At 37.1% G+C, this 25393-nt stretch overlaps 1 protein-coding gene across 25 annotated transcripts in view; it reads left to right on the top strand.

Moving 5' to 3' along the window:
- Positions 1-25393, top strand: part of Nrxn1 (neurexin 1) — a 1060385-nt gene that overhangs the window by 449240 nt on the left and 585752 nt on the right. For 17 of the 25 annotated variants that reach the window (XM_036170770.1, XM_036170774.1, XM_036170788.1 and 14 more), the window contains 4 exons: positions 1683-2121; positions 14992-15375; positions 20913-21116; positions 23735-23761. In XM_036170770.1, coding sequence (XP_036026663.1) covers positions 1683-2121; positions 14992-15375; positions 20913-21116; positions 23735-23761 — 1054 coding nt within the window. The remainder of the gene's footprint in view (positions 1-1682; positions 2122-14991; positions 15376-20912; positions 21117-23734; positions 23762-25393) is intronic. The other 8 variants (XM_036170779.1, XM_036170783.1, XM_036170792.1 and 5 more) reach the window with 1 other exon arrangement.

Here is a 25393-nt window from a genome sequence, read left to right on the forward strand (position 1 = left end):
GAATAGCACAAGAGTCATGATGAAAGCTTTGAAAATCATCCATGAAAAGCATTTTCTCTAGTACTAAAGATCTCCAAAGAAAGACAATCCTAAATCACCTTCCCCCAGGCGTAAGAGTTCTTTCTCTCTTTAAGACAGTATTCTTAAGAATTAGTGTAATTCCTCTCTGAGATTGCTTAAATTCATTTTCTCTTCTTTTGTTGTCGGTAGATGCTTGTTAAGCTATTGTACATATTTATTCAAAGAATAAAGGCTATCCTGCTCTTCATAGTAATCCTTCCTGAAGATAAAAGAAAACTGAAGTCACAGGTTCAACACTGAAGAGATGTCACTCATTTGTTTGATGAAAATCAATTATAAAAACTATTCTATGTATGGGTTTCATTTCCTAACTTTTTCTAACTAACAGAAAATTGTAGAAGAAGATTTTCAGATATGATAAAGAGCGAGCTATCTAGTTTCATAGGTTGATATAATTACTATTATCTAAGTCTTATAATGAAGTCGATGTTGCTTTGCCTTTCTATAGATTTTCTCACTTACATTAGTTTTCTTAATGAATCATTCCAACCATCCCGTGGTATGTTACCTCTATGGGATAGAAATGAGAAAAGGGAGAGAAGTGAGGGGTATAGAGATCACACTCTTTGTAATACTCACATCTGAATTTGAACTCTGGAAGCTGATTCTGGGCCTTGAACTCTCATTTGCTGACAAGGAAAGCTATTCACACTGTATCACATCAAAAAGCTCATCATTTCTCCTGGGTCAATTGGTTATGCCTTTGAAAGAAATGCCTACTGTGTTGGTTTGGTTGACAACATAATTTGTGAATAAATAAATTTAGAACCTGGCAATATCTGTTTCTTTGAAATTTTCAGTCCCTTAAATGAATTTATACTTATCTTGATATAAATAACTCATTCACCATTAAGTCAGGATGAGGTATATGTTGTGGGTGTGATTATCCAACATATGCACTTGGTAGAGAGAATACATGATCCTTTATCCTTATATCAAGACACTTATGAGTTTTACAAATACAATGTAATAGCAGACGGGTGACATTAAGAGCCTGCCAATGAATGTACCCAGAGTGTTACTTAATGTCCAGAAATCCTATGCTTATCCCCAGGCAACCAGAACTACTTTGCCCCTTTAGAAGTGCCTTGTCAAACAAGAGTACTGGACAACATTTCTCTGACATTGGCATAAATGAAAAGTAAAGTAAAACACCAGGACCACAGACTGAATAGACTAGTGAAGACTGCTTTACATGTAGTCGTTTTATGTCCCCCAACAGCGCTCAGCTATTAGCCCAGCACAGCACAAGACAGGGCTTTGGTGTTTCAGTTTTAGTGGAGATTTTGAGGAATTTTAGCCTATCAACTTCTCACAACTACTTTGCAAATGAAAGATACACAATTGACGTATCAGTATTACTATCTGGATCTACATACCTCTATGCTTCAGTTTAAAAAAGCACAAATGGTTTTTGTTTAGTGAGTTGATAGCTGAAATGTATTTATTTGAAAAAAAAAAAAACCTTTATACAACAAAATCAATTAATGTTTGTTTGGTGGGGTTTTTTTTATGATCTTCTGGAAATTCCATGAATTGCAGACAAGTTATACATATTCAAATATGAAGTCTAGATTCTCACTGCTGTTCTCTACCCACAGGTTGTATATAAAAATAATGATGTAAGGCTGGAGTTATCTCGACTTGCCAAGCAGGGAGATCCTAAGATGAAGATACATGGAGTGGTGGCATTTAAGTGTGAAAATGTGGCAACCTTAGACCCAATAACTTTTGAAACCCCAGAATCTTTCATTTCTCTTCCGAAATGGAATGCAAAGAAAACAGGCTCAATATCATTTGATTTCCGAACAACGGAGCCAAATGGCCTCATCTTGTTTAGCCATGGAAAGCCAAGACATCAAAAGGATGCCAAGCACCCGCAGATGATTAAGGTTGACTTTTTTGCTATTGAAATGCTGGATGGTCACCTATACCTCCTCTTAGACATGGGGTCAGGTACTATCAAAATAAAAGCCCTGCAGAAGAAAGTGAATGATGGAGAATGGTATCATGTGGATTTCCAGCGGGATGGACGGTCAGGTAATTTACCTTTTTACTATGCTATTATAAAGTCCCTCCTAACCCCTGCCATTCTGAATAATTACAACCAAGACCTATTAAAGGTTTGCTACATCAAAAATATATTGCTGTTTACTGTTTCTGTTTTACCTCTTGTAAAAAAATCAGAAGGAGCCTAATTAATCATAATGCTTCAGTATGAAAACACAAATGACTAAATGCTGTCAATGTCTTAAGCAAAATTTCTCTTTTTTATTAAATTTTATTCATTTATTTACATCCTGACTTCAGTTTCCCCTTTCTCCTCTCCTCTGATCTGCCCCCCACTCCTTTCCATCTCTCCCCTAATCCATTCCTCCTCTGTTTCTGTTCAGAAAGGGACAGGCCTCCCATGGGTCTCAACAAAGCATGGCATATCAAGTTGAGGTCAGACTAACTCCTCTCCATGTATTAAGACTGGGCAAGGCAAACCCGGTATGAGGAACAGGTTCCCGAAATCAGCCAAAGCATCAGGAACAGGCCTTGCTCCCACTGCTAGGAGTCCCACAAGTGGACCAAGCTACACAACTGTCACACCTACATAGAGGGTCTAGGTCAGTTCCATGCAGCTCCCTAGTTGTTGCTCCAGACTCTGTGAGGTCCTATGAGCCCAGGTTAGTTGTTTCTGTGGGTTCCCTTATGATGATCTTGACCCCCCAAGCCCTGGCTTATAAAATCCTTCCTCCCTCTCTTCAGTAGGATTTCCCTAAGCTCAGCCAGTGTTCAGCTGTGGGTCTCTGCATCTGTGTCCATCAGTCACTGGATGAAGGCTCTCTGATGACAATTGGGGCAGTCACCAATCTCATCACCGGGTTAGGCCAGTGCAGGCTATGTATCCAGTAATGCTAAGAGTCTTAGCTAGGGTCATTCTTGTGATTCATGAGAGTTTCGCTTGCATCAGGTTTTTCCCTGACCCCAAAATGCTCTCCATATTCATTACTCTCTCCCTCCATCCACTCCCCAACCTGATCTGTCACATTCCCATTCCAGTCCACCTCCAGGCTACCCAGGAGATCTCTTCTATTTCCCCTTCCCAGGGAAATCTATGCATCCCCCTTGGGCCCTCCTTATTACTTAGCCTCTTTGGGGCTGTGGATTATCCTAAGCAAATATTTCATAGATATCAAGTGCCGCATCTTGCAAGAAATTTTATCTTAAATTTGTAGACGTCAGAATTTAGAGTTCTTACAGAATCATCTATGTTTTTATGCCATTGGATGTTTGAAAGTACCCAACATGCAATCATAAAAAGTAAAGAAGAAAAATGTGTGAAAAGTCATCAGGACTGTGGAGAAATTTACTGCAGAAAACACTTCAGTTAATGTAGTGGCATTCAAAGTTACCTGTCTGCCAGCTTTTCTTTACAACGTTTGAAATTCCAACAGCAGGTGTTACCCCTGGCTTCACTTTCTGCCCTTTATTCCTTTATGGGGGAGGCAGGGTAATTTTCTCACAAGAAATAATATTTTCCGTGCACTTTAAAAGTTGCATGACAAGATTAGAGTTTGGGTAGTGTGAACTTTGAAGAAAGGAAAAAAGAGCAACTAGGAAGATACCTTTTTATGCCATAGAATGAAGAGCTGGAAAGTAAGAACATGGAAAAAGAGCTGGGATAACAGGCACAGAATAAATGGAAATGTATAACCCTGACTTATCTCAGAAAGTCTATTTATGATTTCCCTGTTTGGGGAAATGTCCTCTGAGTGTCCTTACCCTAAAAATGTTGGGGATTGGGTTCATCTCTGTTTTTCTTATGTAAGCTATGAAATGTTTACTGATTGGGATGCTGAAAAACATTCACAAACTCTGCCCTGTCCCACACTCTCTGAAAGAATTAGTACTTAATTCAATCCTTAAGAACTTTCAAATAGAAGAATTAAAATGAATGTGGGAACAAGGCATGATCTAGTGCTTTGAAATATTAGATTGTAGATAGTATCAGGACTTCATGTATATCTAGAATGAAATTTTGAAAATGACTTTGAAGAAGAGAGATTTGACTCAGATTTTATAACATAATTTTGACTCATTTTATAACAGAATAAGATAAAACAAATCAGATTATCTTGTTATACCTCAGAGGTACAGAAAACTAAAAACCAGCAAATTTCACATCAGTTATACTTTATCTAGAAATGAGATACTAATAATATAAAAATAATGCATGATGAATATTAAGTTATAAGTTAATACAAATTAATTATTAGTTAATATGAGAATACCAAAGCCCTCTCGTACTCATTTCATAACAAACTTACATTTGTAGATACCACTTTTCAATCTTTCTTCTTCTGAATTATGTATATATGTATATATACAGATGCATTTATGTATGTAGTATACGCAAACACACAAGTACATACACACGTTATACATGCACATAGAAACATGCACCTTAAAGGAAAAAAAACTTGATGAACTTTTCAATGAAGTTCATTATAATCTTACCAATTATTGAATGAATACCATAACTTTCAAGGCAGAAGACATCTATTGTTTTGTGCTTAACCTCTCTATTATATAAACACTACTGAAAGTTTATTAACTCCTGTATTTAAATCTTTGTTGATGAATACCAAAGACAGACAGCATCTACTCTAATTTACACAGTTCACTTTTGTATTGAATGAATAGAAACATTTTCTAAGTTTTATTTGCAATCTTAAAGAGCAATTAAAGCATTAGATTTTTGCTGGAATTCACTGGAAAGATAGAAGTTACTATGATTGTTGGTATTTTGATGGCAAATTACTTTTATGTGATTAAAAGTCACATAAGTGAGTTGGAACAAACAGTGTGAAAACCAAAGCCAACTTTTGCCCTTCATCAAATTGAAGAAGGTAGCTCACATCATGCGAGCCTCACTCAGGGGAACTTAATGCCATTTTAATAGCTGCAGCTGTTAATATTTTATATATGGTACTTTCATTAAGTTCTATATTTGCCCACTGCATTGATCTGGCATAGACCAGCCTTTTAAAATTTGAATGAATGTATATACAATTTCATTTTATCCAAAGAATATTCTGAATTTTGCTGTTGAAATGCGAACATTTGTAGCTGAGTTCAAAGTAAGAAACATGGACTCTCAGAGTCAAATTTACCCATTTTCATATCAATTACATTCAAAGGTTCTATGAAAATAATTTCCCATATCACAAAGAAAAATAGTGTGGCTATTTCAGCAGGACATGTGGGCTGCCTTCTTATAGTGATAAAGGAGGGTCCCTTAGCTAAATGCCAAAAAGCATTTAGAAGTACTTGTATTTAAGTTGTTAAAATAGAGAGACCCAAACCTCTGAGTTACTCCTTTTTTTTTTTTTTTTTTAATTTTTTTGAGACAGGGTTTCTCTATGTAATAGTGTTGGCTGTCCTGGAACTCATTCTGTGGACCTGGCTAGCCTTGAACTCACAGAGATCCGACTGCCTCTGCCTCCCAAATGTGGGGATAAAAGGTGGGTGCCACCACCACCTCGCCTGAGTTACTCTTTTAGCAACTGGTGTCATTGACATAGATACTGACTACGTAAAGCATCATAGAGCTATTTGATGTCAAGGTAACTACTGATTTTCTTGGTCAGAGGTAAAATTAAAGTTACAGTAGTGAACATAACTGAAATTAGGATATTTCCAAAACAGTTTATAAGGGAAAGTATATTTAATTTGTTTCTATATTCAGAATTCCTAATTTTTCAGGCATGAAATACACCTGGAAATACAGGCAGATACCTTCAGATCCAATCCACCTCTATTCATATTCTCTCTCTGTCTCTCTCTGTCTCTCTGTCTCTCTCTGTCTCTCTGTCTCTCTGTCTCTCTCTCTCTCTCTCTCTCTCTCTCTCTCTCTCTCTCTCTGTGTGTGTGTGTGTGTGTGTCCTCTCTTTCTCTTTCTACACACAGACCAACACACAGAGTAGCACATTGTCAAAATCCTCAAAAGACATCCTTTTTACATTTGAAGAATAATAGTTATTTTCCTTATAAACACACCTTCTTTAAATTTATAATCTCATTTAACTGTCTTCTTCAAAGGCATTTATACAATATAGAAAATTAGGCACTGCCCTTTTATGAAGACAACGAGAACTTCCAAGCCCAGACATCTGAAATAATTCAAACAGAAAGGTCAATCATTGTTAGATAACTTTACAAGCCTGTACAGGAATGACCAGCTTTGATAAGAACAGGACTTGTGCTTGTTCACAAGATCCCTATATTGTTAAGCAAAGATTTAGGTAGAAGTGAGTTAACCAAGGTGGAAGCTATCGTCTCCCCAAGTACTGGGCCAGGCAGAAGTGACAAGGATAGTCATCACCCAGGCCGCCTTTCTTTCTAGTTGTCTATCCCTGGGCATGAACGGAGGTATTTACAAAAAGGGGATAAAAAACAACTACATTAATTTGACTATTTTATAGAATTTTATTATTATGGATAATGGCTTATGAGCACAGTTATAACACATGAGATACTATAATATAATTAACTAAAAGTTATCTCAATGAGTACATCAAGGTAATAGGCAGAGACATGGGAGGGACATTTACAGCTAGGGGGCAAGTTCATCGCATGACCTAAACAGAGAACTCATCTAATAGTTGTTCAAGCAGAACCATCTAAGTGTGGCAAAAACTAATGACTAAGGGAAAAACTGGATTCTGAGTTTTTACCCACCTATGATGTATCTTCCATTCCAAAATGTAGAGAAGAACTACACACTCTAATTCCGATGTTTTTATACAACTGGACCACACCAGTTTCTCTAGACAATGGAGGTTCCTTCTGTTGCCTACAGAGTTTATAATCAGTGACATGGGAGGTGAAGTGGCTGAGTTATCTGCATATGGCTATAACAAACCCTAAAATTAGCTGGCAAAGGAGGAGACATGCGAAGTGCAGGCTCAATCAGGTGGCATTGAGTGGACAATTTAAGTGGACAAATTAAGAAGCAGTTATCCTCTGTGCATATCTGAGCTGCTGGGATAAGAGCCCTTCACTGTTGAGTTAATAAATACACTGTAAAGGTTCCTATTCTTGCCAACCTTGCAGGACATTGTTCTAATACATATTTCCCAGCCCTCCTCTCTTTCCAGTCTTCCCTCTTCTCTCTCAGCTGGTCCCAACTCTGACACCAAACAGCTGCCCAGGTATTTAGCTGAAGTGTGAGTTGTCCTACAATTAAGATGAGGTTAATGATTGTTTTCCTTAGGGCAAGAATATTGTTTAAAATCGTGTTAAACTCTCTGGCTCAGTCAAAGATACTCTCTCAAGATTTTTTTTTTTTTTTTAGCAATCTGCCAGTCATTTTTCTTCTCTTTTTGAAAACTATCATTACACATTGAAATCAAAGAGAAAACTCATTATTCTTGTCAAGTTCTGCTTGTGTACAGCAGGGCCCAGCAGATTGTATCAGCAGTTATTCATGGGTAAGCCTACATTTAACAGCTAAGAAGCCATCGAGATTTGAAATTGAAGTCATAGAGTTCTAGTTTAAGAAGTAGAAATTATAGAGGGAAAGGCACAGTCTCTCTCCAGAGCACATAATTAGGGGTTTGTAGTAATCACTGTTCAGTGTGAGCAGCTCTTGCTAGCTTTCTATTACCATCATTGATTTATGTGTATACCATTCTTGAATTGCCACGTTTAAATGGTTCTACTTGAACAACCATTAGATGAGTTCTCTGTTTACGTATTGAGGTGAACTTGCCCCCTAAATGTAAATGTTCCCCCATGACTCTGCCTACTAGCTTATTGCATACATTGAGATCATTTTTAGTAAATTATGTTAATATCCTGTATCTTATAGTTGTGCTCATAAACCACTACCCATCAGTGGGAAATACTGAAGTATCTTATCAATCATTTACTAATCATTTGACCAAATAGGATCAACCTTCTATTGATTTTTATATCAAATTTTATTAAATTGATGTTTATATTTACTTACTAAAATGAAGTCTATTTTCTCTATATTTGCAGCATTTTTGCTTTATAAGTCTTTGATTATTGTCAACGTGTACATGTTTATATTCTTGCTGTTACACTATAAACATAATGTTCAGCCCACTTGTTTAATTTGATTTTTATAAGGTCTTTTTTGTTAAAGACTATCTGAGCAATAAGCATTTATTTTCTGAGAGTTATACAACCTGTAGTTGGAAGGGAAGCATCACAGCACAGTTACCTAGGAGCCCAGGCCCTCACAACTTAATTTATATTCATATGTCTAAACATGGGAGTTCAGGAGCAAACACTGGAGGTAACCATCTGACTGCTGCTCCCGGCACTTAAGTGTATGTTCTCACTGTGAAGATGGAGGGTGCACATCTTAGCTGAGATGAAGGATATTTCCTTATCTAATAAACTTTCCTTACTTGGCTCATTTTAGGGTACTATTGAGATGGAACATGTTGGTGAAGGCAGTGTGTGGTAACTCATGATTGATGAACATTTGAGTTGCTTAAATATTTTTCACAATTGCATGCAGGTGTGTAATATGACATGCTGCGTGTTATGAGTACACTTGCAAACCAACAAAAAGACCCATTCTTACCAACCTTATTCAAATCTCAATGTACTCAAAATGAGCATGGCTGGTGTCGCAAAGCTGTCAACTCCAGTCAAGTAACATTTTGCAGCAACTGAAGTGTTGCTTTAAGGCTGCTGCTCAGGTTTCCAATCTGCACCCGCAGTGAGATTTCCTGAGGTTTGTTTGTTTTCATGAAACAGCTCATCTCCTAAGCTGAGAGCAGACGTGGCTATTTGAGTTGCTTTTCATTTTGAAAGTCAATGGCAGGTTAGTTTTGGTAGCCAGTGCTTCTCATCTGCCCCTTTGGGGTGCCTTCTCCTCTTACTCTCCCCAGCACTGGGTGTTAGGCTTTCAAACTTTTGTTCTGAATTTTTTTTATACCCATGTCTTATACTTAAGTCCCCAGCTCATGGGTAAATCCAAGTAAATTTTAAAGAGAAAATTAAGATAACATTTTTGAGTTTTCTAACATTTATTTCAGTTCTTTATCTAAATCCTTTATGACACATTAAAAAGAACATTAAATGGTACAGAATATCACAAATAAGCATAAAACTGCCTTAACTATCCCTGATCCTCCTACCCCAAATAACTATGGTTAATCCTTTAAATTTTTGTCACTTACTTGTTCTTATAGTTTTAGGAGAATTATGCATTTTTTGGTTTGCAACCTACTATATTATTACCAAGTTCTGCTTATCTGGTTTTATTATATAGTTTCACTGAGTTTGAGATTATTAGAGTTGAAATTTGGCAAATTTATAATTTTGTGGAATCCAACTCTTGTGTACTGAATTATAGAACACTTAAAATTATGTGATGCAGTAATTCTGTGTATTACTCAGAATGGAACTTTAGTGATCATCTTGTCAAACCCTTTAGTTTGCAGGAGACCTACAGTGAGGCCTAGGAATCAAACTATTTGGCTACATTTGCTGGCTAGTTACCTGCTTCCACCAGACAAAAGCATTTTCTGCCATGGTGTATTATTTACTAGCCCTTGATTCCAGCAATTTAAAATTTAGTAGTAATTTAAAACTTAAGTCACATTAGCTTATTTAAAATCCTACCTTTACTTCCTGTTTCTATTCACCATATAAACTAATTGTGCAGAAGAATAGCCAAGAAAAAAATATGAATGGAAGAAAAAGCAAGTAAAAAATATGAATAGCGCATCAAATTACAAAGTTGATTTCTGCTTTTATAACAAAGAGCTGCTTCCAACAGATTGCTTTTCATTTATGCACAAATTATATGAAAAATGAATTTTCCCCTTAAGCTTTAGAACATTCTTATACAAATATTAATTCCTTGTTTATTAGCTGACTTTTAATCTTTTTTCCTGTGTTATTAAAACAATAAGTTTAAATGTTATGAATGTGGTTTGCACATTAAAATAATATAATATGTACATATCCCAGTATTGTGCTGCAATTCTATTCTTTTAGGAGCTAAGTGCTTTGGATTTTTACGTATTGAATCATAAAACACTGGTCGAAATAAATTCTCACCCATGACTACCTTCCACAGATTTTAACTACTGAAATATGATAGTACTTCTGTAAAGCATTGATTTGATCTATAGAAAATTCAACTTCAATTAGAGTGGAAAGGTGTCATGGAATGCATACTACTTGGGAACGACTTGGGAACCTTTATTTTTAAATTTCCCTGTGCTCATATGTATTGCTGGAATGGCTTACAGTAATTCCAATTCTGTGACTGCTCTGTTGCTTAACTTAATATGTCACTTTGTTCATATCCATAGTAAAGTCATTAAGGGACATCACAACAGAAATCACATATATGTCCAGTCATAGACCTTCATACAAAGTGTAAGTTGAAATGCAAGCATCTGTTTGAGCTTCTCCCTCAAGAATGGAATGCATTTTTAACTGTTCAAAAAATTTCAAAATGTACAAATATTTATTCCCAGCCCAACTTCTATGCTCTCTGTTTCCTTAACATATCCTGCATAAATTCTCCTAAAATATAAGACCAAATAGATTGACCATGCATAGAAAATACTGATTTTTTTGGTCATACTTCATTTGATTGTACAATATTCAGTGAAAATCTAATATGCATATTTTCTATCATTTCTTTTTAACTTTGAGCCAAGCAAAATTAACATTCTAACTCCACTGGATTATATTTGAATGAAGATAGAATTATTTCCCTTTTTCTTTTTCTTTTTCTTTCATATTTCATTGTCTGCTAATTCTCTGGGAACTCAATCATTAACACTCCAAGTAAAATAAAGAATGTGGAGAGACATAATGGTGATACTCCTGCAATCAGTTGTTTTCTGAACTGTGGTTCCAATTTGTTAGTTCTGAACTCATTTGATGACCCCACATTTGTTTTAACACATGAACATAATACAGAAAATACCATGGTATCTAGAGGTAATAGAATTCAATATTTTTTGTTAATGTTTTGTGTGTGCACATGCATGCAGGAGCACGTGTATGTTCACACATGCAAACACACGTGCAATCATGTAAGTGTGTACCGAGTTAGTGAGTTACATGAACATTATGATCTTACTTAGAAACTACTATCAGCAAAGAACTACTTTATGGAGAAGGGCCCTTGAGGCCCATCCTTGGAGGGGAGCTGCTGGTAGGTGATGGCTATGGAAGGAGGAAGATGAGGAATGTGGTCAGGGGTAGGTTACCCTGTCCCAGTGAATGACCCTAAATTCATGTGTATATGGGCAATACTCACTGAACTCCGAGGATTGTAAATGTGAGACTGAAGTGAAGAGGACATGCAATTGCATAGAGACAGGGAGGGGCCACTAGGAAAGGAGGAAGAATGTGTGGTGGGTGGACATCATCAAAATGTATAGTGTAAGTAAACATTTTCTAAGAATAAAAACATTATTTAAAAAAATCTTGTGATAGTGAAGTTCTAAGGAGCATGTTACCTCAGATATGTCAACAAACACATTCATGAGAACATACCAGAACTTTCCTTAGCACTTTGTTCAAAGCAGGCCCTAAAACCCCAGAAATAACAACAGAAATAATAACATTGTCACTGTTAAATCAGGTACCTATGGTTGTCTGAAATACTTAGCACAAGCTTTTTCTCTAAGAGTGCAGACGTGGGAGGACAGAGAGTGGGCTTAGAAGTCAAGAACATTGGATGTGCCAACATGAAGACTTGAGTTTGGACCCTAGCACTAATATAGCAAGATAAATGTAGTCTCCTATGCTCCTGTAACCCCAGAAGTGTGGCAGGTCCAAAAGAGAGAGAGAGCGTTGGACCTTGCTGATTTCCAGCTTAACTGAAAACAGCCAGCTCCAACCTCAGTGCCAAGGAATAAGATGGAGCAAGATAGAGGAGTAAGTACCTTAATGTACTACTCTGGCTTCCACACATGTAAGCAGGCACAGATAGCTGCACACACATCTGCATAAGCACACAAACGCTATAAATATGGATTCTCTGGATTCTCTCTCTCTCTCTCTCTCTCTCTCTCTCTCTCTCTCTCACACACACACACACACACACACACACACACACACACACACACACACACACTCCTGCAGACCCACTGAATTCTCTGAATTCTCTGGATATAGTATGGAAGAGACAGAGAGAATGATAGTACTCTAGCCAGGGAATGCCTGTGTTGCAGGGATGCCCGAGCTCTATTTGTGAACCATCGCAGTCTGATTAAAAGCAGTTTAGTTTTGCCAATTACTGGTTAATCTTGCTGAGATGAATTAAGTTCATTCTATAAGTAAAATTGGAATTTGAGGAACAGCCATTAGAAAAATATATCCCCATTCTCATCATAGGGTTTCATTGTTTGTTTTCTAAGTTCTATTTCTCAAATCAGTTCCTCTCAGTTACAAGTATGTATTTCATCAAATCCTATTTCTAGGAATACTTCTTGAAGTGGTCGCTTCTCTAGCCTGTTACCTTCACATCTGCCCTTTTGTCTTTCCTCAGATATACTCTCGTCAGCTGCTCCAGAGGATAGGGCCCATCTGTGCTTTCACTCCTTAGCTATTTTGGACAATGGTGGTTACAGAACAATTCTTTTTAAATGAATGTAGTGATTGTTCTATTAGTTATGAGTCCCCTCACCTCAATATTATGCATTTCATTTTCCAAAATCAGTTTTATTACATTTTCAAAATGATATTTTATAGCAGTGGTGTGCTTCTAAATGGAAGTTTTCTTGCAGATATTGTCATGAATGAGAAAAATATAAATTAGTACTTAGTCTTTTTTCCCTTTTAAACACACTCCATCAAAATCCCCCACCATTTCCCTTTCTTTACAAGATCCAAAATAGCAATGTCCGTGAGGGTTTCTCCCCGGGGAGTTTTCCACCACTTTCTGTGAAAGTCTAGAGACAAATGTCCTCATAATGACTTGGACACCTGGGCAGTCTGACAGTGGCTACCATGCCCTTCTCCCTCAAAAAGACAAATCCAGCTTGAAGCTTGGATTGAGATAGCTCATGCTGCCAGGATTTAACATACTCCTGGGCACAGAATAGGCACTAGCAGCCTGGTATTCTTAGCTAGAAGCATGCTTTTGCTTTGGGAAAGCCCTGAGCTTTAGGTTTCCTGGGACGCAACTGTACTATACCATCATACTCACACTCTGTTCCTGAGCTTTGAGTGTCCCAGAGAAGTACACTACTATTTAGATACTTTCTGACTCCCCATCTGTGTCTCTCTCTCTGTCTCTCTTTCTGTCTCTCTCTCTGTTTCTCTCTGTCTGTCTGTCTGTCTCTCTCTCTCCACTACAATTTAAACACAAAATACACATTTGGGGGTAATATGGTAATAGGTCCTTGTGGTGTCCTGTGAATATCATTTGCATCATAAGTATAAAAACCTTTCTGGGGATAGATTACTGGTAGGAATTTTTATAGTCTGACAGTACATATTTAAGTTTTTATCAGAAATATGCTTCTAGTCACTTTTATGAATTCCACATTTTTCTTTAACTCTCAAATATTTCCTTGTGAATGAATAACTATTCATTTAATACTTGAGTCTTGGAGTCCTATACAATTGTAAATCAGTACTCTTATTTTGGCAGCTTGAAGTGAGAAAAGAGAAACTATTGATTTTGATAAGAGATTTGGTTTAAAGAGAAGCAAATTATTTTTCTTCAATTTCTCACCAACATGTAATGATGAACATTCCTGTGGTGTTTGTTATAATCCAGACTTCTATTATGTGTACACATATATAAGGAAGCCCAACCCATAGAAATAACTCAGTAGATGTATGTACTAGGTCTTCAGTTATACTTTCATGTTGGAAAGCTGTCAAATTATTAGAACCAAGTAAAATAACCAAATCCGTTAAAAATGAGGGCAAAAAATTTCCTTGGCTCATAAATTCATACTAATTTTATTTTGTGGTAAGGCCTCTCTCTCTCTCTCTCTCTCTCTCTCTCTCTCTCTCTCTCTCTCTCTCTCCCTCCCTCCGTCCCTCCCTCTTTCTCTCTCAAGATTTATGCTGTACAGTGTTCTACCTGCATGTATGCCTGCATGCCAGAAGAGGGCACCAAGTATCATTACAGATGGTTTGCACTACCATGTGGTTGCTGGGAATTGAACTCAGGACCTCTGGAAGAGAGGCTTGTGTTCTTAAACTCTGAGCCATCTCTGCAGCCTAAGGTCACACTCTTTAGTCCTGGCTGGCCTGAAACTCACTCTGAAGACAAAGTGGGCCTCAAACTCACACAAATCCTCTTGCTTCTGTGTCCTAAGAGCTGAGGTTAAAGATGTGTCCCAAACACTAACTTTGGAAGCAAGCACACTAATCACATAGAGTTAGACTTCATTGTTAAAATATATCCATTTTGTTATTGTATGTTTATTTAAATTTGAGATGTTTAAAGCTGGTGCCCACTATTAGTTGTGTATGCCCTTTGATTTTCATGAAGTCAAATGGGACCACATTAATTGTAATTTGTTTTATTTCTAAATTATGTAATCCCATGGATGATTTGATGATGCTTAGAGGTACCAGACACTGAAATAAAAAGAATAAGAAATGCATATATTTCTTATATACGTATATGCATATGACAAAAGTTGATTTAAAAAAGAAAGAAGCCATGATTTTGAAATAGGGTACTGAAGGTATATGAGTGTGTTTTGAGGGATTAAAGAGAAAGGAAAATGGTGTGACTATATTTTAATTTAAAGTAATAAAAGAAATGATCAAAATAGGAATGTCTGGCCTTTAGGAGTTCACGTTCTACCATATAAGAGGAAAAAGGAAAGACCCAGGCCACACTGTATGCACAAACAACTTCATATCCTCTTGTTATTTTAACAGGTACCATTTCTGTCAACACACTGCGCACTCCTTACACGGCTCCTGGTGAGAGTGAGATCCTGGACCTAGATGATGAGCTGTATCTGGGTGGCTTGCCAGAAAATAAGGCTGGCCTTGTCTTCCCCACCGAGGTGTGGACTGCTCTGCTCAACTATGGCTACGTGGGCTGCATCCGGGATCTGTTCATTGATGGCCAGAGCAAAGACATCCGGCAGATGGCGGAAATTCAGAGTACTGCTGGAGTGAAGCCATCCTGCTCAAGGGAGACAGCAAAACCGTGCCTTAGCAATCCTTGCAAAAACAATGGCATGTGCAGGGATGGCTGGAACAGATATGTCTGCGATTGCTCCGGAACAGGATATCTCGGCAGGTCCTGTGAGAGAGGTAGGATTTCAAAATTGTAGCAACTTGTCTCGCTAATAAACTAGAAATGCTTACTAAATGTTGACATCAAGCCTGAACTGAAACATAACTACTTCTAGTGAAGTTTAACCCATAGTCTGAACCCCCAGACGTGACACAGGACTGAGGAGCCTTCAGTGGTTTTCACAGGGCCTAGTTGTGGGTACCACAGCTCTTAAAGTGTGCTTGAGGTGTCTAATTCATAACTGCTGCCTTGTTGGCCTGGTCCTTAACTGATCACAGACTCACTTCCATGTCTATTGTGAAGGCAATTCCCTTTCCTTGCTAAGAAAAAAAAAATGAAGCTACCTGTTTTTCTGTCTCTCCCCTTATAAGTAGAGGAACGAATATTGAACACAGAATGAGGCTGATGCCCCCAGCTGGTCTGGAGACCAGTATAACAGAAGAAATACCAGGACAGATGGTTGCAAGCACGTCCTTCCATCGACCCAAGGCTTTAGATGAATGGTTTAGTCACTGTGCTCATTGTCACTGATTTTCCAGAGTGAAACTAAAAATCAATATGAAAAACTATTGATGAGTTACTCCTTCGTCCCCTCGCTGAGGTGCTCAGCCGAAGAGTGCCGTACACTTCCCGTAAAGCCGTGCATAGTTGGTTCTTTTCCTTCGTCCTAAAGTAGTTTACTTAATTTGACCTGAAAATTCAAAAGGAAAAGGTTGGCATTTTTAAAACTCAAAATCAAAATCTGTGTAGTAGAATTAGACAGGTCAATAGATTTTTTTTTTTCACATTGTGTAGACACAGTCACCCCCCTTATGGTATTGCCTGATTATTGTACTTCCCGTGAGCTTACAGCGTCTAGCTTTGCCTGCGGACTGTGGCTTGTATGAGTACACCCTTTATACATTTCCTCTTTGCTTTTTCCTTCCTAATTAGTTTTTTTTTAGGTTGCTTTTGGACAAGTGCCAAAAGAGAGGACCAAACGCCATAGCTCACAAAGTAAACTACAGTTAGGTTCAATGTGAGATTAGCAGACCTGTGTGAATTAAAATTTTGTTTTAATTTGAACCACTCAGAAAGATGCCAGTTATCCTGATGCTTCTCTGTTAAAGGGAAGCTGGAGAAGGTCTGTAACGCCACTGTCTTATGAATTACAAAACTTCCAGTTAAATATGCATAGTGTACCACCCTGTGGCAAGGTTCTGCTACTGCATATGGCAAAAGGAAACTAGAAATGACAGAGCTTTCTGAGCCAGAAGGGGAGAAAGGGAATGTTTATATACTGCCATAATTAAAGGTAGAGGTGGAAAGTATGTACATATTTCAAAGAGAAGTTAATAGCAAATGTCGTCACTGGGATTTAGTATACAGTTTTAACTTATGCTTAGCTGGAAATTTCTGCAGATCTCTGTTTCTAAGTCAGTTGTTTCTTGGGGATAAAATGACGATGATGTGTCCTTCGTGTTCAGGACTACAGCAGCATATTGCAAGAAGTATTTTCTCTTCTGAATTGATGTTTCCCCCACATGACTGTGCCTCTTCTGAGAGCAAGGGTGAAACATGATGGTTGCCAGGCTCAATGGCACAGAACGCTGCTTCTGTCCAGTTCTCAGCTGTGCCCTACTTCCACAACCAGGAGATCATGCCTGGCCCTTTCGGTTTCAGTTTCCAAAGGAAGTGTTGGACAGTGTCTCTTCTCCAGATACACACATACCACATTAGGTTGTTGATCATGAGAGTCAACCAACAATTCTTGAGATAAAAAGACAGTTATAAAGTTTCCATTTTATCATTCAGAATAAATTGATAGAAGCTGTTTCAGGCTATGCACACCACATCATAGAGAATGGTGCTGTGGTTGTCTCATATTATGCAACCAAAGAAAATTACATAAGAAAAACTATCTGTGACTTAAACAGGAAGATATTTTATTCTATGCCTATTGATTTTTTAAGAAAGATTAATACAGAAATGATGGCCTTTGTAGACATTAAATGCTGCATTTTCTTTTTGTATCATTTTTAGTAAAAGAGTTTTGAAGGTTAGATCACTTAAAAATTAGTCTCAGAGATAATGTGAAATAAGAGCATTGGTGTAATCAGAGGTCTACTTTATACTTGTTTGTTAAAATTCTAACAGATGGAGGGACAGATGTCAGAGCAATATCATTTGGCTCCCTGTCTGATTTTCATTGTTGATCACAATATGTGACTGCCTTTCAGCAAAGCTGAGCACAGGTGTACACTTTAGACTACAAAGAGGAACAGTGCAGAAAAGCAAATTTATCAAACCTAAAGACAAGGGAGAAGGCCAGAGAGAAGACCAATGTGAAACTGTTTTTCTTCCTCAATGGGAAGCAATGTCTTGAAATGATCCTTCTAAAGGACTCTTTTTTGTGTGTTCCAAACGATAAAATATTTTTTTCCAAATGTTAAAAGATGCTGCCAAATAGCATAACCTTCAAATGTCAGAATGTTGTCTAACATTTATTTGGCACATTCTAGACTGCAACCTTGTGCATTTTCCATTTCTTGCCTAATTAAACATCAACTCTAATTATGAGGAATCATTTAGGCTTTCAGTTGTCGTTTATCAACAAGTTATCTTCACATGGAGAATTGTTTGAAATGGCACACGGGAGCACTCGAGGTTTATTACTTTACTATTGCTTCATTCCTGAAGCTTTTTGGAGAATAGTAAAGGCCAATGAGCTTGATTTTTTCCCTACTCTAGAATGCATTCCACAGTATATTTACAGCTAATTGTTAATTGTCTATTTCTAAAAAGATGTGTCCTCAACCTAGTTTTCAAATTAAGCAATTTTTAAAGAAAAATGAAGTTTTTAAAAATATGATTATTATATAATAGAGTAGGTATGCATGTTAATTAACCAGAAGAAAACTAATAATAGCTTAGACTTTTTGCCTGTATGGCAGCAAACTAACAAACAACCTATAATTTATTACTTTAATGAGTTATATGTTGCTTTGCATGATTGACCAAAGATTAGAAGGAGAAAAATAAGTATCAATTTTCATATAAAGTTATTCCAAAGCACTTTTAGAGCTCATTATGACTTTATAGTCTTGTTTTAGTATAAGATCAAGTCATATATTTTAAGATCACATTTTATGTTCTCGGCTGTTAGGTCTATGACTAACAACAGAGTATATGGATAAATAGAAGCCCTTTCTAGTCTAACCTTCAGATTAGACATGAAATTATTATTTTTTTTTACCATACATTACCAAACTTGATTCCCTTGGCATCACGCAGAATAAATGCTTTATTGCTCTGCGGAGGGCTTCTGCAGGCCTTGTATCCACAGGCAGAGAAGTTCTTTCATGTGCTTTCAATGTGGATAACAGTTGCTAATTCCAGAAGCATTTATGGTACGGGTGTCTCAGCTGTGTCTGGCTCAGTGGCTCTCTGGTGCCAGAGTGGTGAGCAACGGGTCTGCTTCCTCGGGGCACTTTCAAAAGGGCAGATGCAGCTGATACCACCTAAATAAATGAAAAATTACAATCTGAAATAGGAGGTCTGACTTTAATATGGAAGAAACTGAGGAGGGAGCTGTATTGTCCAGAAGAACATTTCACTAAAATCCAGACTTTAAAAAAAAACAAAAACCAAACACTAATAGATGTAGGGTGAGCAATTTCCACATATAAAACATTTGTGAGTGCAAATGTTTTAATAATGAATGGGCTTTGGAATGGGTGCAGAGAATGATGATAAGAGCTGAGGGCAGAGAGATTCTAACTGCAAAAGAAAAGTAGGGGCATGATTTAACCCGAAGAATGATCGAACAAGGAGGGTGTCCCTCTATAAGTGTTCAGCTTAGCTGCTGTGTGCAGAAAGAAAGGGTAGACATAGATATACCACAGAGATAACTATTTTAGCTATCTAGGTAAGATGAAAATAGAGGCTGAAATAGTTTAGTTACAAAGGTAAAAAGCCATCAACTGAGATTTAAAACGTAATTATAACACAAAAGTCTGTAAACTTGGAAATTAGCAGGGAGAGTAAGAGAGAAATCCACAGGCTTGGTTTTGGACAGTAATGTAAACATCATTTACTGAGATGGAAGAGATTGGAAGAGCACATTTGGAATGTGTTCATTTGGGGAAAGGCGAACTAATGGTGAAATTAGAATTCCATTTTAACTGGAGACATCAAATAGGCAATAGATGAAGAAATCTTCACTCAAAAAGGAAGAGGGAAGAGAGCTCACAGGTTGCTGAAGATCCATTAATCCAAGGCTGGGTAGAAAGAGCATAAAGGAGAGAGTCCTAGAAACAGAGTGCAATACTTAAAATTCATGTTTTATGTTCAAGCCTCGAACAAGAACAAATGACAGTTAAAGTCTCCTGGAAACAGTACTTGACTGTCTTGACTTTCTGAAAGATGAACTTTGAAAGCCATACCAGAAGATATTCTTAACAATAAACACAATTACACTAGTAAAGCTAATGGCTACGCTGTGTAAATAGCCAATTTCTAAAAATAGAAATTTTAAAGATTATTTTCATTCCAGGTAGTTTTTCTTTTATTAAGTGACATTTTAAATTCCCAGAAGCAACATGACTCATGCTTGTTTCTCAACGTCCAGCACCAAAGGGCATTTAACACTGAGGGATGCTGTTTCTTGAAGCACACTATTGTCAGCAGTTTTGCTAATAATTTCTTCACATGTTTAATATAGTGTTTGTGACTTCCATGTACCTTAATTTAGAAACACATGCCCACACAAATCCCTACTCCTACCTCCACCCCTATTTGATGTACATAGTTATAGATGATTTGGTAGTAATTCAGTATTTAAGACACCAAGTTTGTTCTTATAGACACTTAAATTATTTCTTATTTGTAAAGGAAACAAAATAAGATTATGGTTTGATGTAACTTAAAAACTTCCCTCATTAAGCATAGTAACACAATAGAATCCTCTTTGCTTACTTGTTGGCATATGGTTGGTTTTTATTTTCTTCTTTGTAACAGTAACTTTGATAGAGAGAATGACTTCTACATTTCTGTAGTATTTCCGTTTTAAAGTAGATAGTATGAAAAAATATTGAAGTAGCTTCTGTTCATCCCCGGATTTTCCAGACAGCCCTGGCTTTAGGTGTCTTCTACTAACACCCCTTGAGCTTTCGCTCGTGAATACTCAGTCAGAGGCAGGGCCAAGCTGACTAGTGTTACAGAATGGTCAGAGCCCTCATTGCCTATCCACACACTCATCCTTGCACTACTAGGTTGAGACTATAGCTATTCAACCAGCACCACTTCTGCTTTCTACCAGGGAAACGCTTATCAAGTATTACAGCCCCTATGGTTAGTGCTGTAGTATCTGCTGTAGGAGGAGGGGCTTTCTGAGTGTTAGCATATACTTGACAAGTGAAGGGGTTTCTGCTAGGGTGTTCCCTGCCATTACAAAACAAGAAACTCGTTTTTGAAACAGAGGAGCTGATTGAATCATTGAAAACTTCAGCAGACTCCTCTTCCCCAAGTGTGCACTACACTAACCAAACTGAACTGTATCCATTTTCTCCCCTAGAGGCAACAGTTTTGAGCTATGATGGGAGTATGTTCATGAAAATTCAGCTACCAGTGGTAATGCACACCGAGGCCGAGGATGTGTCTTTACGGTTCAGATCCCAGCGTGCATATGGTATTCTGATGGCGACCACTTCTAGAGACTCCGCAGATACCCTTCGACTGGAGCTAGATGCAGGGCGTGTGAAACTCACGGTCAATCTAGGTAACAACATGCCTTCCACCATTAAGCTGACACTTCTCACTTTTTGTTCAGTTTTGCCTGCAAACATTTATCAACTAGCCTGTTTGCCACGGAAAGTTAAAACAATCAATTAATGCTTTGGTGGGCATCACTTTTTTATGTTCAACATAATTTAATGTTTTGTGATTCCTACCAATGAGGATTGGGGAAGCCCTATTAGTGAGATAATTTTAAAACTTTGAATGATGAGGCTTTAAGCTGTCTCAAACTGGATTTTTTTCTATTATATTTACTGACGTTCTAATGGGTGATAGATGACACCCTTGAAAAATAAATAAATGAATTAATTAATTAATAAACAAATAAGCTCAGCATGTGTTAGATAACATGCACATCAAATATATCCAATTTATACTTTGGCTTCTAGAACAACAGTTGTTCCTGCTTCCTCCGTGGGCTTCCCCTTTGAATAGCCATCTTTGTGGTCCTCCATCTCTTTTGTTTTGAAGTACTGTGTGGGAAATTTTGCTGTCATCCAGCAATCCACAACCCTTCAATGCCCAAAGTCTGCGGCCCTCAGCAAACAGCCACGAGAACAGTAAGGACACAGGCTCCTTTGCAGAGAGATAATGCTTTCCTGATTAAGTATACCAGAGTTGCTACAGTAAAACCTCACCAATCTAGATGAATTAAGGAGTAAAAACAAAACAAACTAAGAAAAGCATTGAACTGTAGAATTTAAAAGTTTCGGACTTCATTATTTTTTAGTTAAATTTAGCTAATTTAACCTCAAATTAATATAAGCTGTGAAATGTCGTGAAGGCATGGGCTTAGAAGTTTATTTCAGTGAATGGAGAAGAAAGGTCCCTCCCTAATGAGATCCCAGCTCCTGGCAAGCTCTACCATCAACTTCTACTGAATCCTTGAAGTTAGTTTTCTCTCTGTGCTCGGCCTTTCAAAATCTCTATTTACAGGTCCCCTCCCCCAAAATGCCTCCATACCAAGTAAATATTTAATATTCTGCCCAGTAATTCAATATTATCATTAAATCCAAATAAGATAAGTGAAAATGAATGAGGTTTTACTGTACTTCATGACAGTAGTAAATAAACACACACACACACACACACACACACACACACACACACACACACACGGCATGCACACATGTGCAGGCACACACAGTTACATGCACGCATGCATGCATGCACGCACACACATGCACATATACACACATACATGAACAGGAAAGGAAGAAAAACAAAATTTGAAACCATGTAGATTTATTTTCAGAAAGATAATTAGAAGAAAACAACACGTGACATTTATGACAACCCAACCCACATTTTCAAACTGTGATGAGTAGAACAGTAGCTCATAAACGAGAAAAGTAACTCTTGCTAGCTTATTGCAGTTAATTACGTTCAATTAATACAAGTTAAAGTAAGTTAAACAGTATAGTTTTAAAAAACATGCAGTACTGTATATTGTTCTGTTAGAGTTCCCTCTAGTGACAATAATAGGTTACTACAAGAAAATGGAATAAATGCCTTAATTGCTCCAAGAGGCTGATGGCTCAAAATGAGAACATTTAGAGGGCTTCTCACCAGCAAAGCATTCTGTAGAAGGAGTTGTGTAGCTGCTGGTCCTTGGCTGTTTGCAACCACTTTTCTGACGCGGTTGACGACACATGACAAACTTAGCTATATGGACACAGAATCTAGGTTTATATTTTCCACGTTCCCCAAAGGCATTAAATAATAAGACAAAAGCCAAAAATGCATTTATCTCTCCATAAAATATAATCAAAACATTCCATGCAGTTCTTTAAAAGTAACTGTTGTGTTATCCACACTGGGCATTTTGTTTCATATCTGCTTTTATGTGAAGCAAGCACAGCAAAAGAAAAATCAGAACTGTACTGTTAACTGTGATCCTCAATGTAGCTAAGAGAGGCATGGCCCTGTGTGCTGCGCAGGATGGCTGGCTACTCCACAGTCACTGTAATGTCTAAGGATCCATAAAGTTGTTTCTTTTCTCTTTCAATTGATACAAGGTGTGGAATCCACCAACATCTGGTTGTTAACATTTTGTGCCCCAGAAAGTCAAAATCAAAAGAGAAATATATATCTATATAAAATATTAGGATGAGAAAATAATTTTAAGGTCTTTCTCCATTTAATGACTGCAGTTATAAAGAATTCTGTCCGCCTTTGTGGGATATTAGATTTTGGAGGTCCAAGATGTCTGAGCCTAGCTGAGCTTGCACTGTACCCCATTGTGACGGAGCACTTTTAACTTTTGCTGGAAATAACCGTATGTTCTTTCACATATGGGGCGGATGCTGCGGCCAGTCTGAGTCAAGCATCTTTGACAGTTAACTACTTGTTACTTCACTTAGATATGTCACCATGTAGCTCTGTTTGAATTGGCCATAGTTTTAAACATTCTCTTGTTTCCAATGGTACGATTTTATAACAATAAATCTGGGTTCTAGAAGTATATAAAGAATAATGATATGGAGTGGCCAAATTTGCATGTGTCTGTCCCCGGAAGGGTGGACTGTAATTTTATTGGATGTCTGCAGCTATTACCTTGAAGGATAAATATTCATTTTTCATCTATTCTTCCCCATCTAGATTGTATCAGGATTAACTGTAATTCCAGTAAGTGCCTATTCAAAATTTTTAAACTGTTTTCCTCCATTACAATGTAAGCTAGTCAAGGAAAAGAGAGAGTAAGAGAAATGCATTTATAAAACTCATGATCTCACCTTGAAGCATACCAGTCCATCATCTGGGGTGTAAAAATTCATTTTATATTTAATCCACCCAAAGGTTTCCCACTATGGTTCCTACTCCTATGTGGGAAAGAGGTGACAGATATTTTGAAATAGAAGGTACAGCTGTCTATAGAGGCTATTGGATTATGCATTGGTATTTGGTCAGAAATTGAAGTCCAGTAGTTCCCTTCATTGTTAAGTAGGGGAAAATACCATGAGCCTTATTTCCTTCTGTTTCTACCCCTTAACTCAAATATATAAGAAATGTTTAACGTCTCTTATTTTGAGAATTACTAATCATCCTTCTAAATTCATACAAAGATTTGCATAAGAATAATGTGTTCTTCACCACCCTACATTTCTAGAAAACTTCTGAGCCTGAAGAGTTCATTCTTGATTATTAAGAATTTACATGATGAATTTTTACATCCTGATCATATATTGACAAAAATAACTAAAACCATTCAAATGTGATATGCATGCCAAATGATGAGTCAGAGAGATGCATGGACTGAGTTTTATTTGAATTCTGATGGAAATCTGAAAGGATATAAGGACTGTGGTTTTATTTTGAGTTCCAGCATTAAGTAATAAGTAAATCTATTCCATTTCTTTATGTGAATGTTTAGATTTTTCTTTTCCAGGTTTTGCTGACCACATAATGAAAGCTCATCCAGTGACCACAAATTCATTAACTACTTAATAAAATGATTCTAACACACCTCTAATCTCTCAATGTCGTAGTAAGATTCCAGTCTCTGGCCCTGGAAGAAAGCTGCCTGTGAGTTGGTGGGACTTCCAAAATATTTGACTGTTTCCAAAGGGCAACAACTCATTTTCTGAGGTGAAAAATTGTAAAAGCAAAATAACTTCTCTAATAAGTACATATCATTCCATATGCTTGTGCAATTGATGCTCGTCCTCACGTGTGGTAATATTTTTAAGCAAGAAAAAAGGTGAGTCTGATAAATCACAGAATCAACATTGAATTATAAACTACAGCCGGCTGAGGCAAACACTTAAAAATGATCAAAAACAAAATAATTCCTAAAAAGTATCTCTTTGAGCTTTAACACAAATGCAATTTCAGGTATTCATCAGCTCCTCTCCAGTTGTTCTCTTAGATAACTTCCTGAGAAGGAATTTTATAGGTTTTATAGGTCTGATTTTATTGATCTGATGCCCCAGTGCCCAGAAGTGCAGACAGAAGCACATTGGCAGCCCACAAAGTACTCTCTTCAAAGGTTACTTTGTGCCTTAATACAATATTTACTGATTCCTGCTGAGATGTAGAAAATTAATGTGGGGAAACTATTTACTTCTATACTTTCCCTTTATGTATTTATTTTATTTTATTTGTATTAAGCACAGAATAAAATATTAATTTTTAAATTATAAAATGAAAACGTACACTGTGACAATTAATGGAACTAGCCAAGTCAAATGCAATTCTGTGTTGTTTAGCTACAATTGCTTAGAACATTTATTGAACATAAATAAAGCTTCTTAGACTCAA

Source organism: Onychomys torridus, chromosome 21, assembly GCF_903995425.1.
Source record: "Onychomys torridus chromosome 21, mOncTor1.1, whole genome shotgun sequence".
Taxonomy (NCBI): Eukaryota; Metazoa; Chordata; class Mammalia; order Rodentia; family Cricetidae; genus Onychomys; species Onychomys torridus.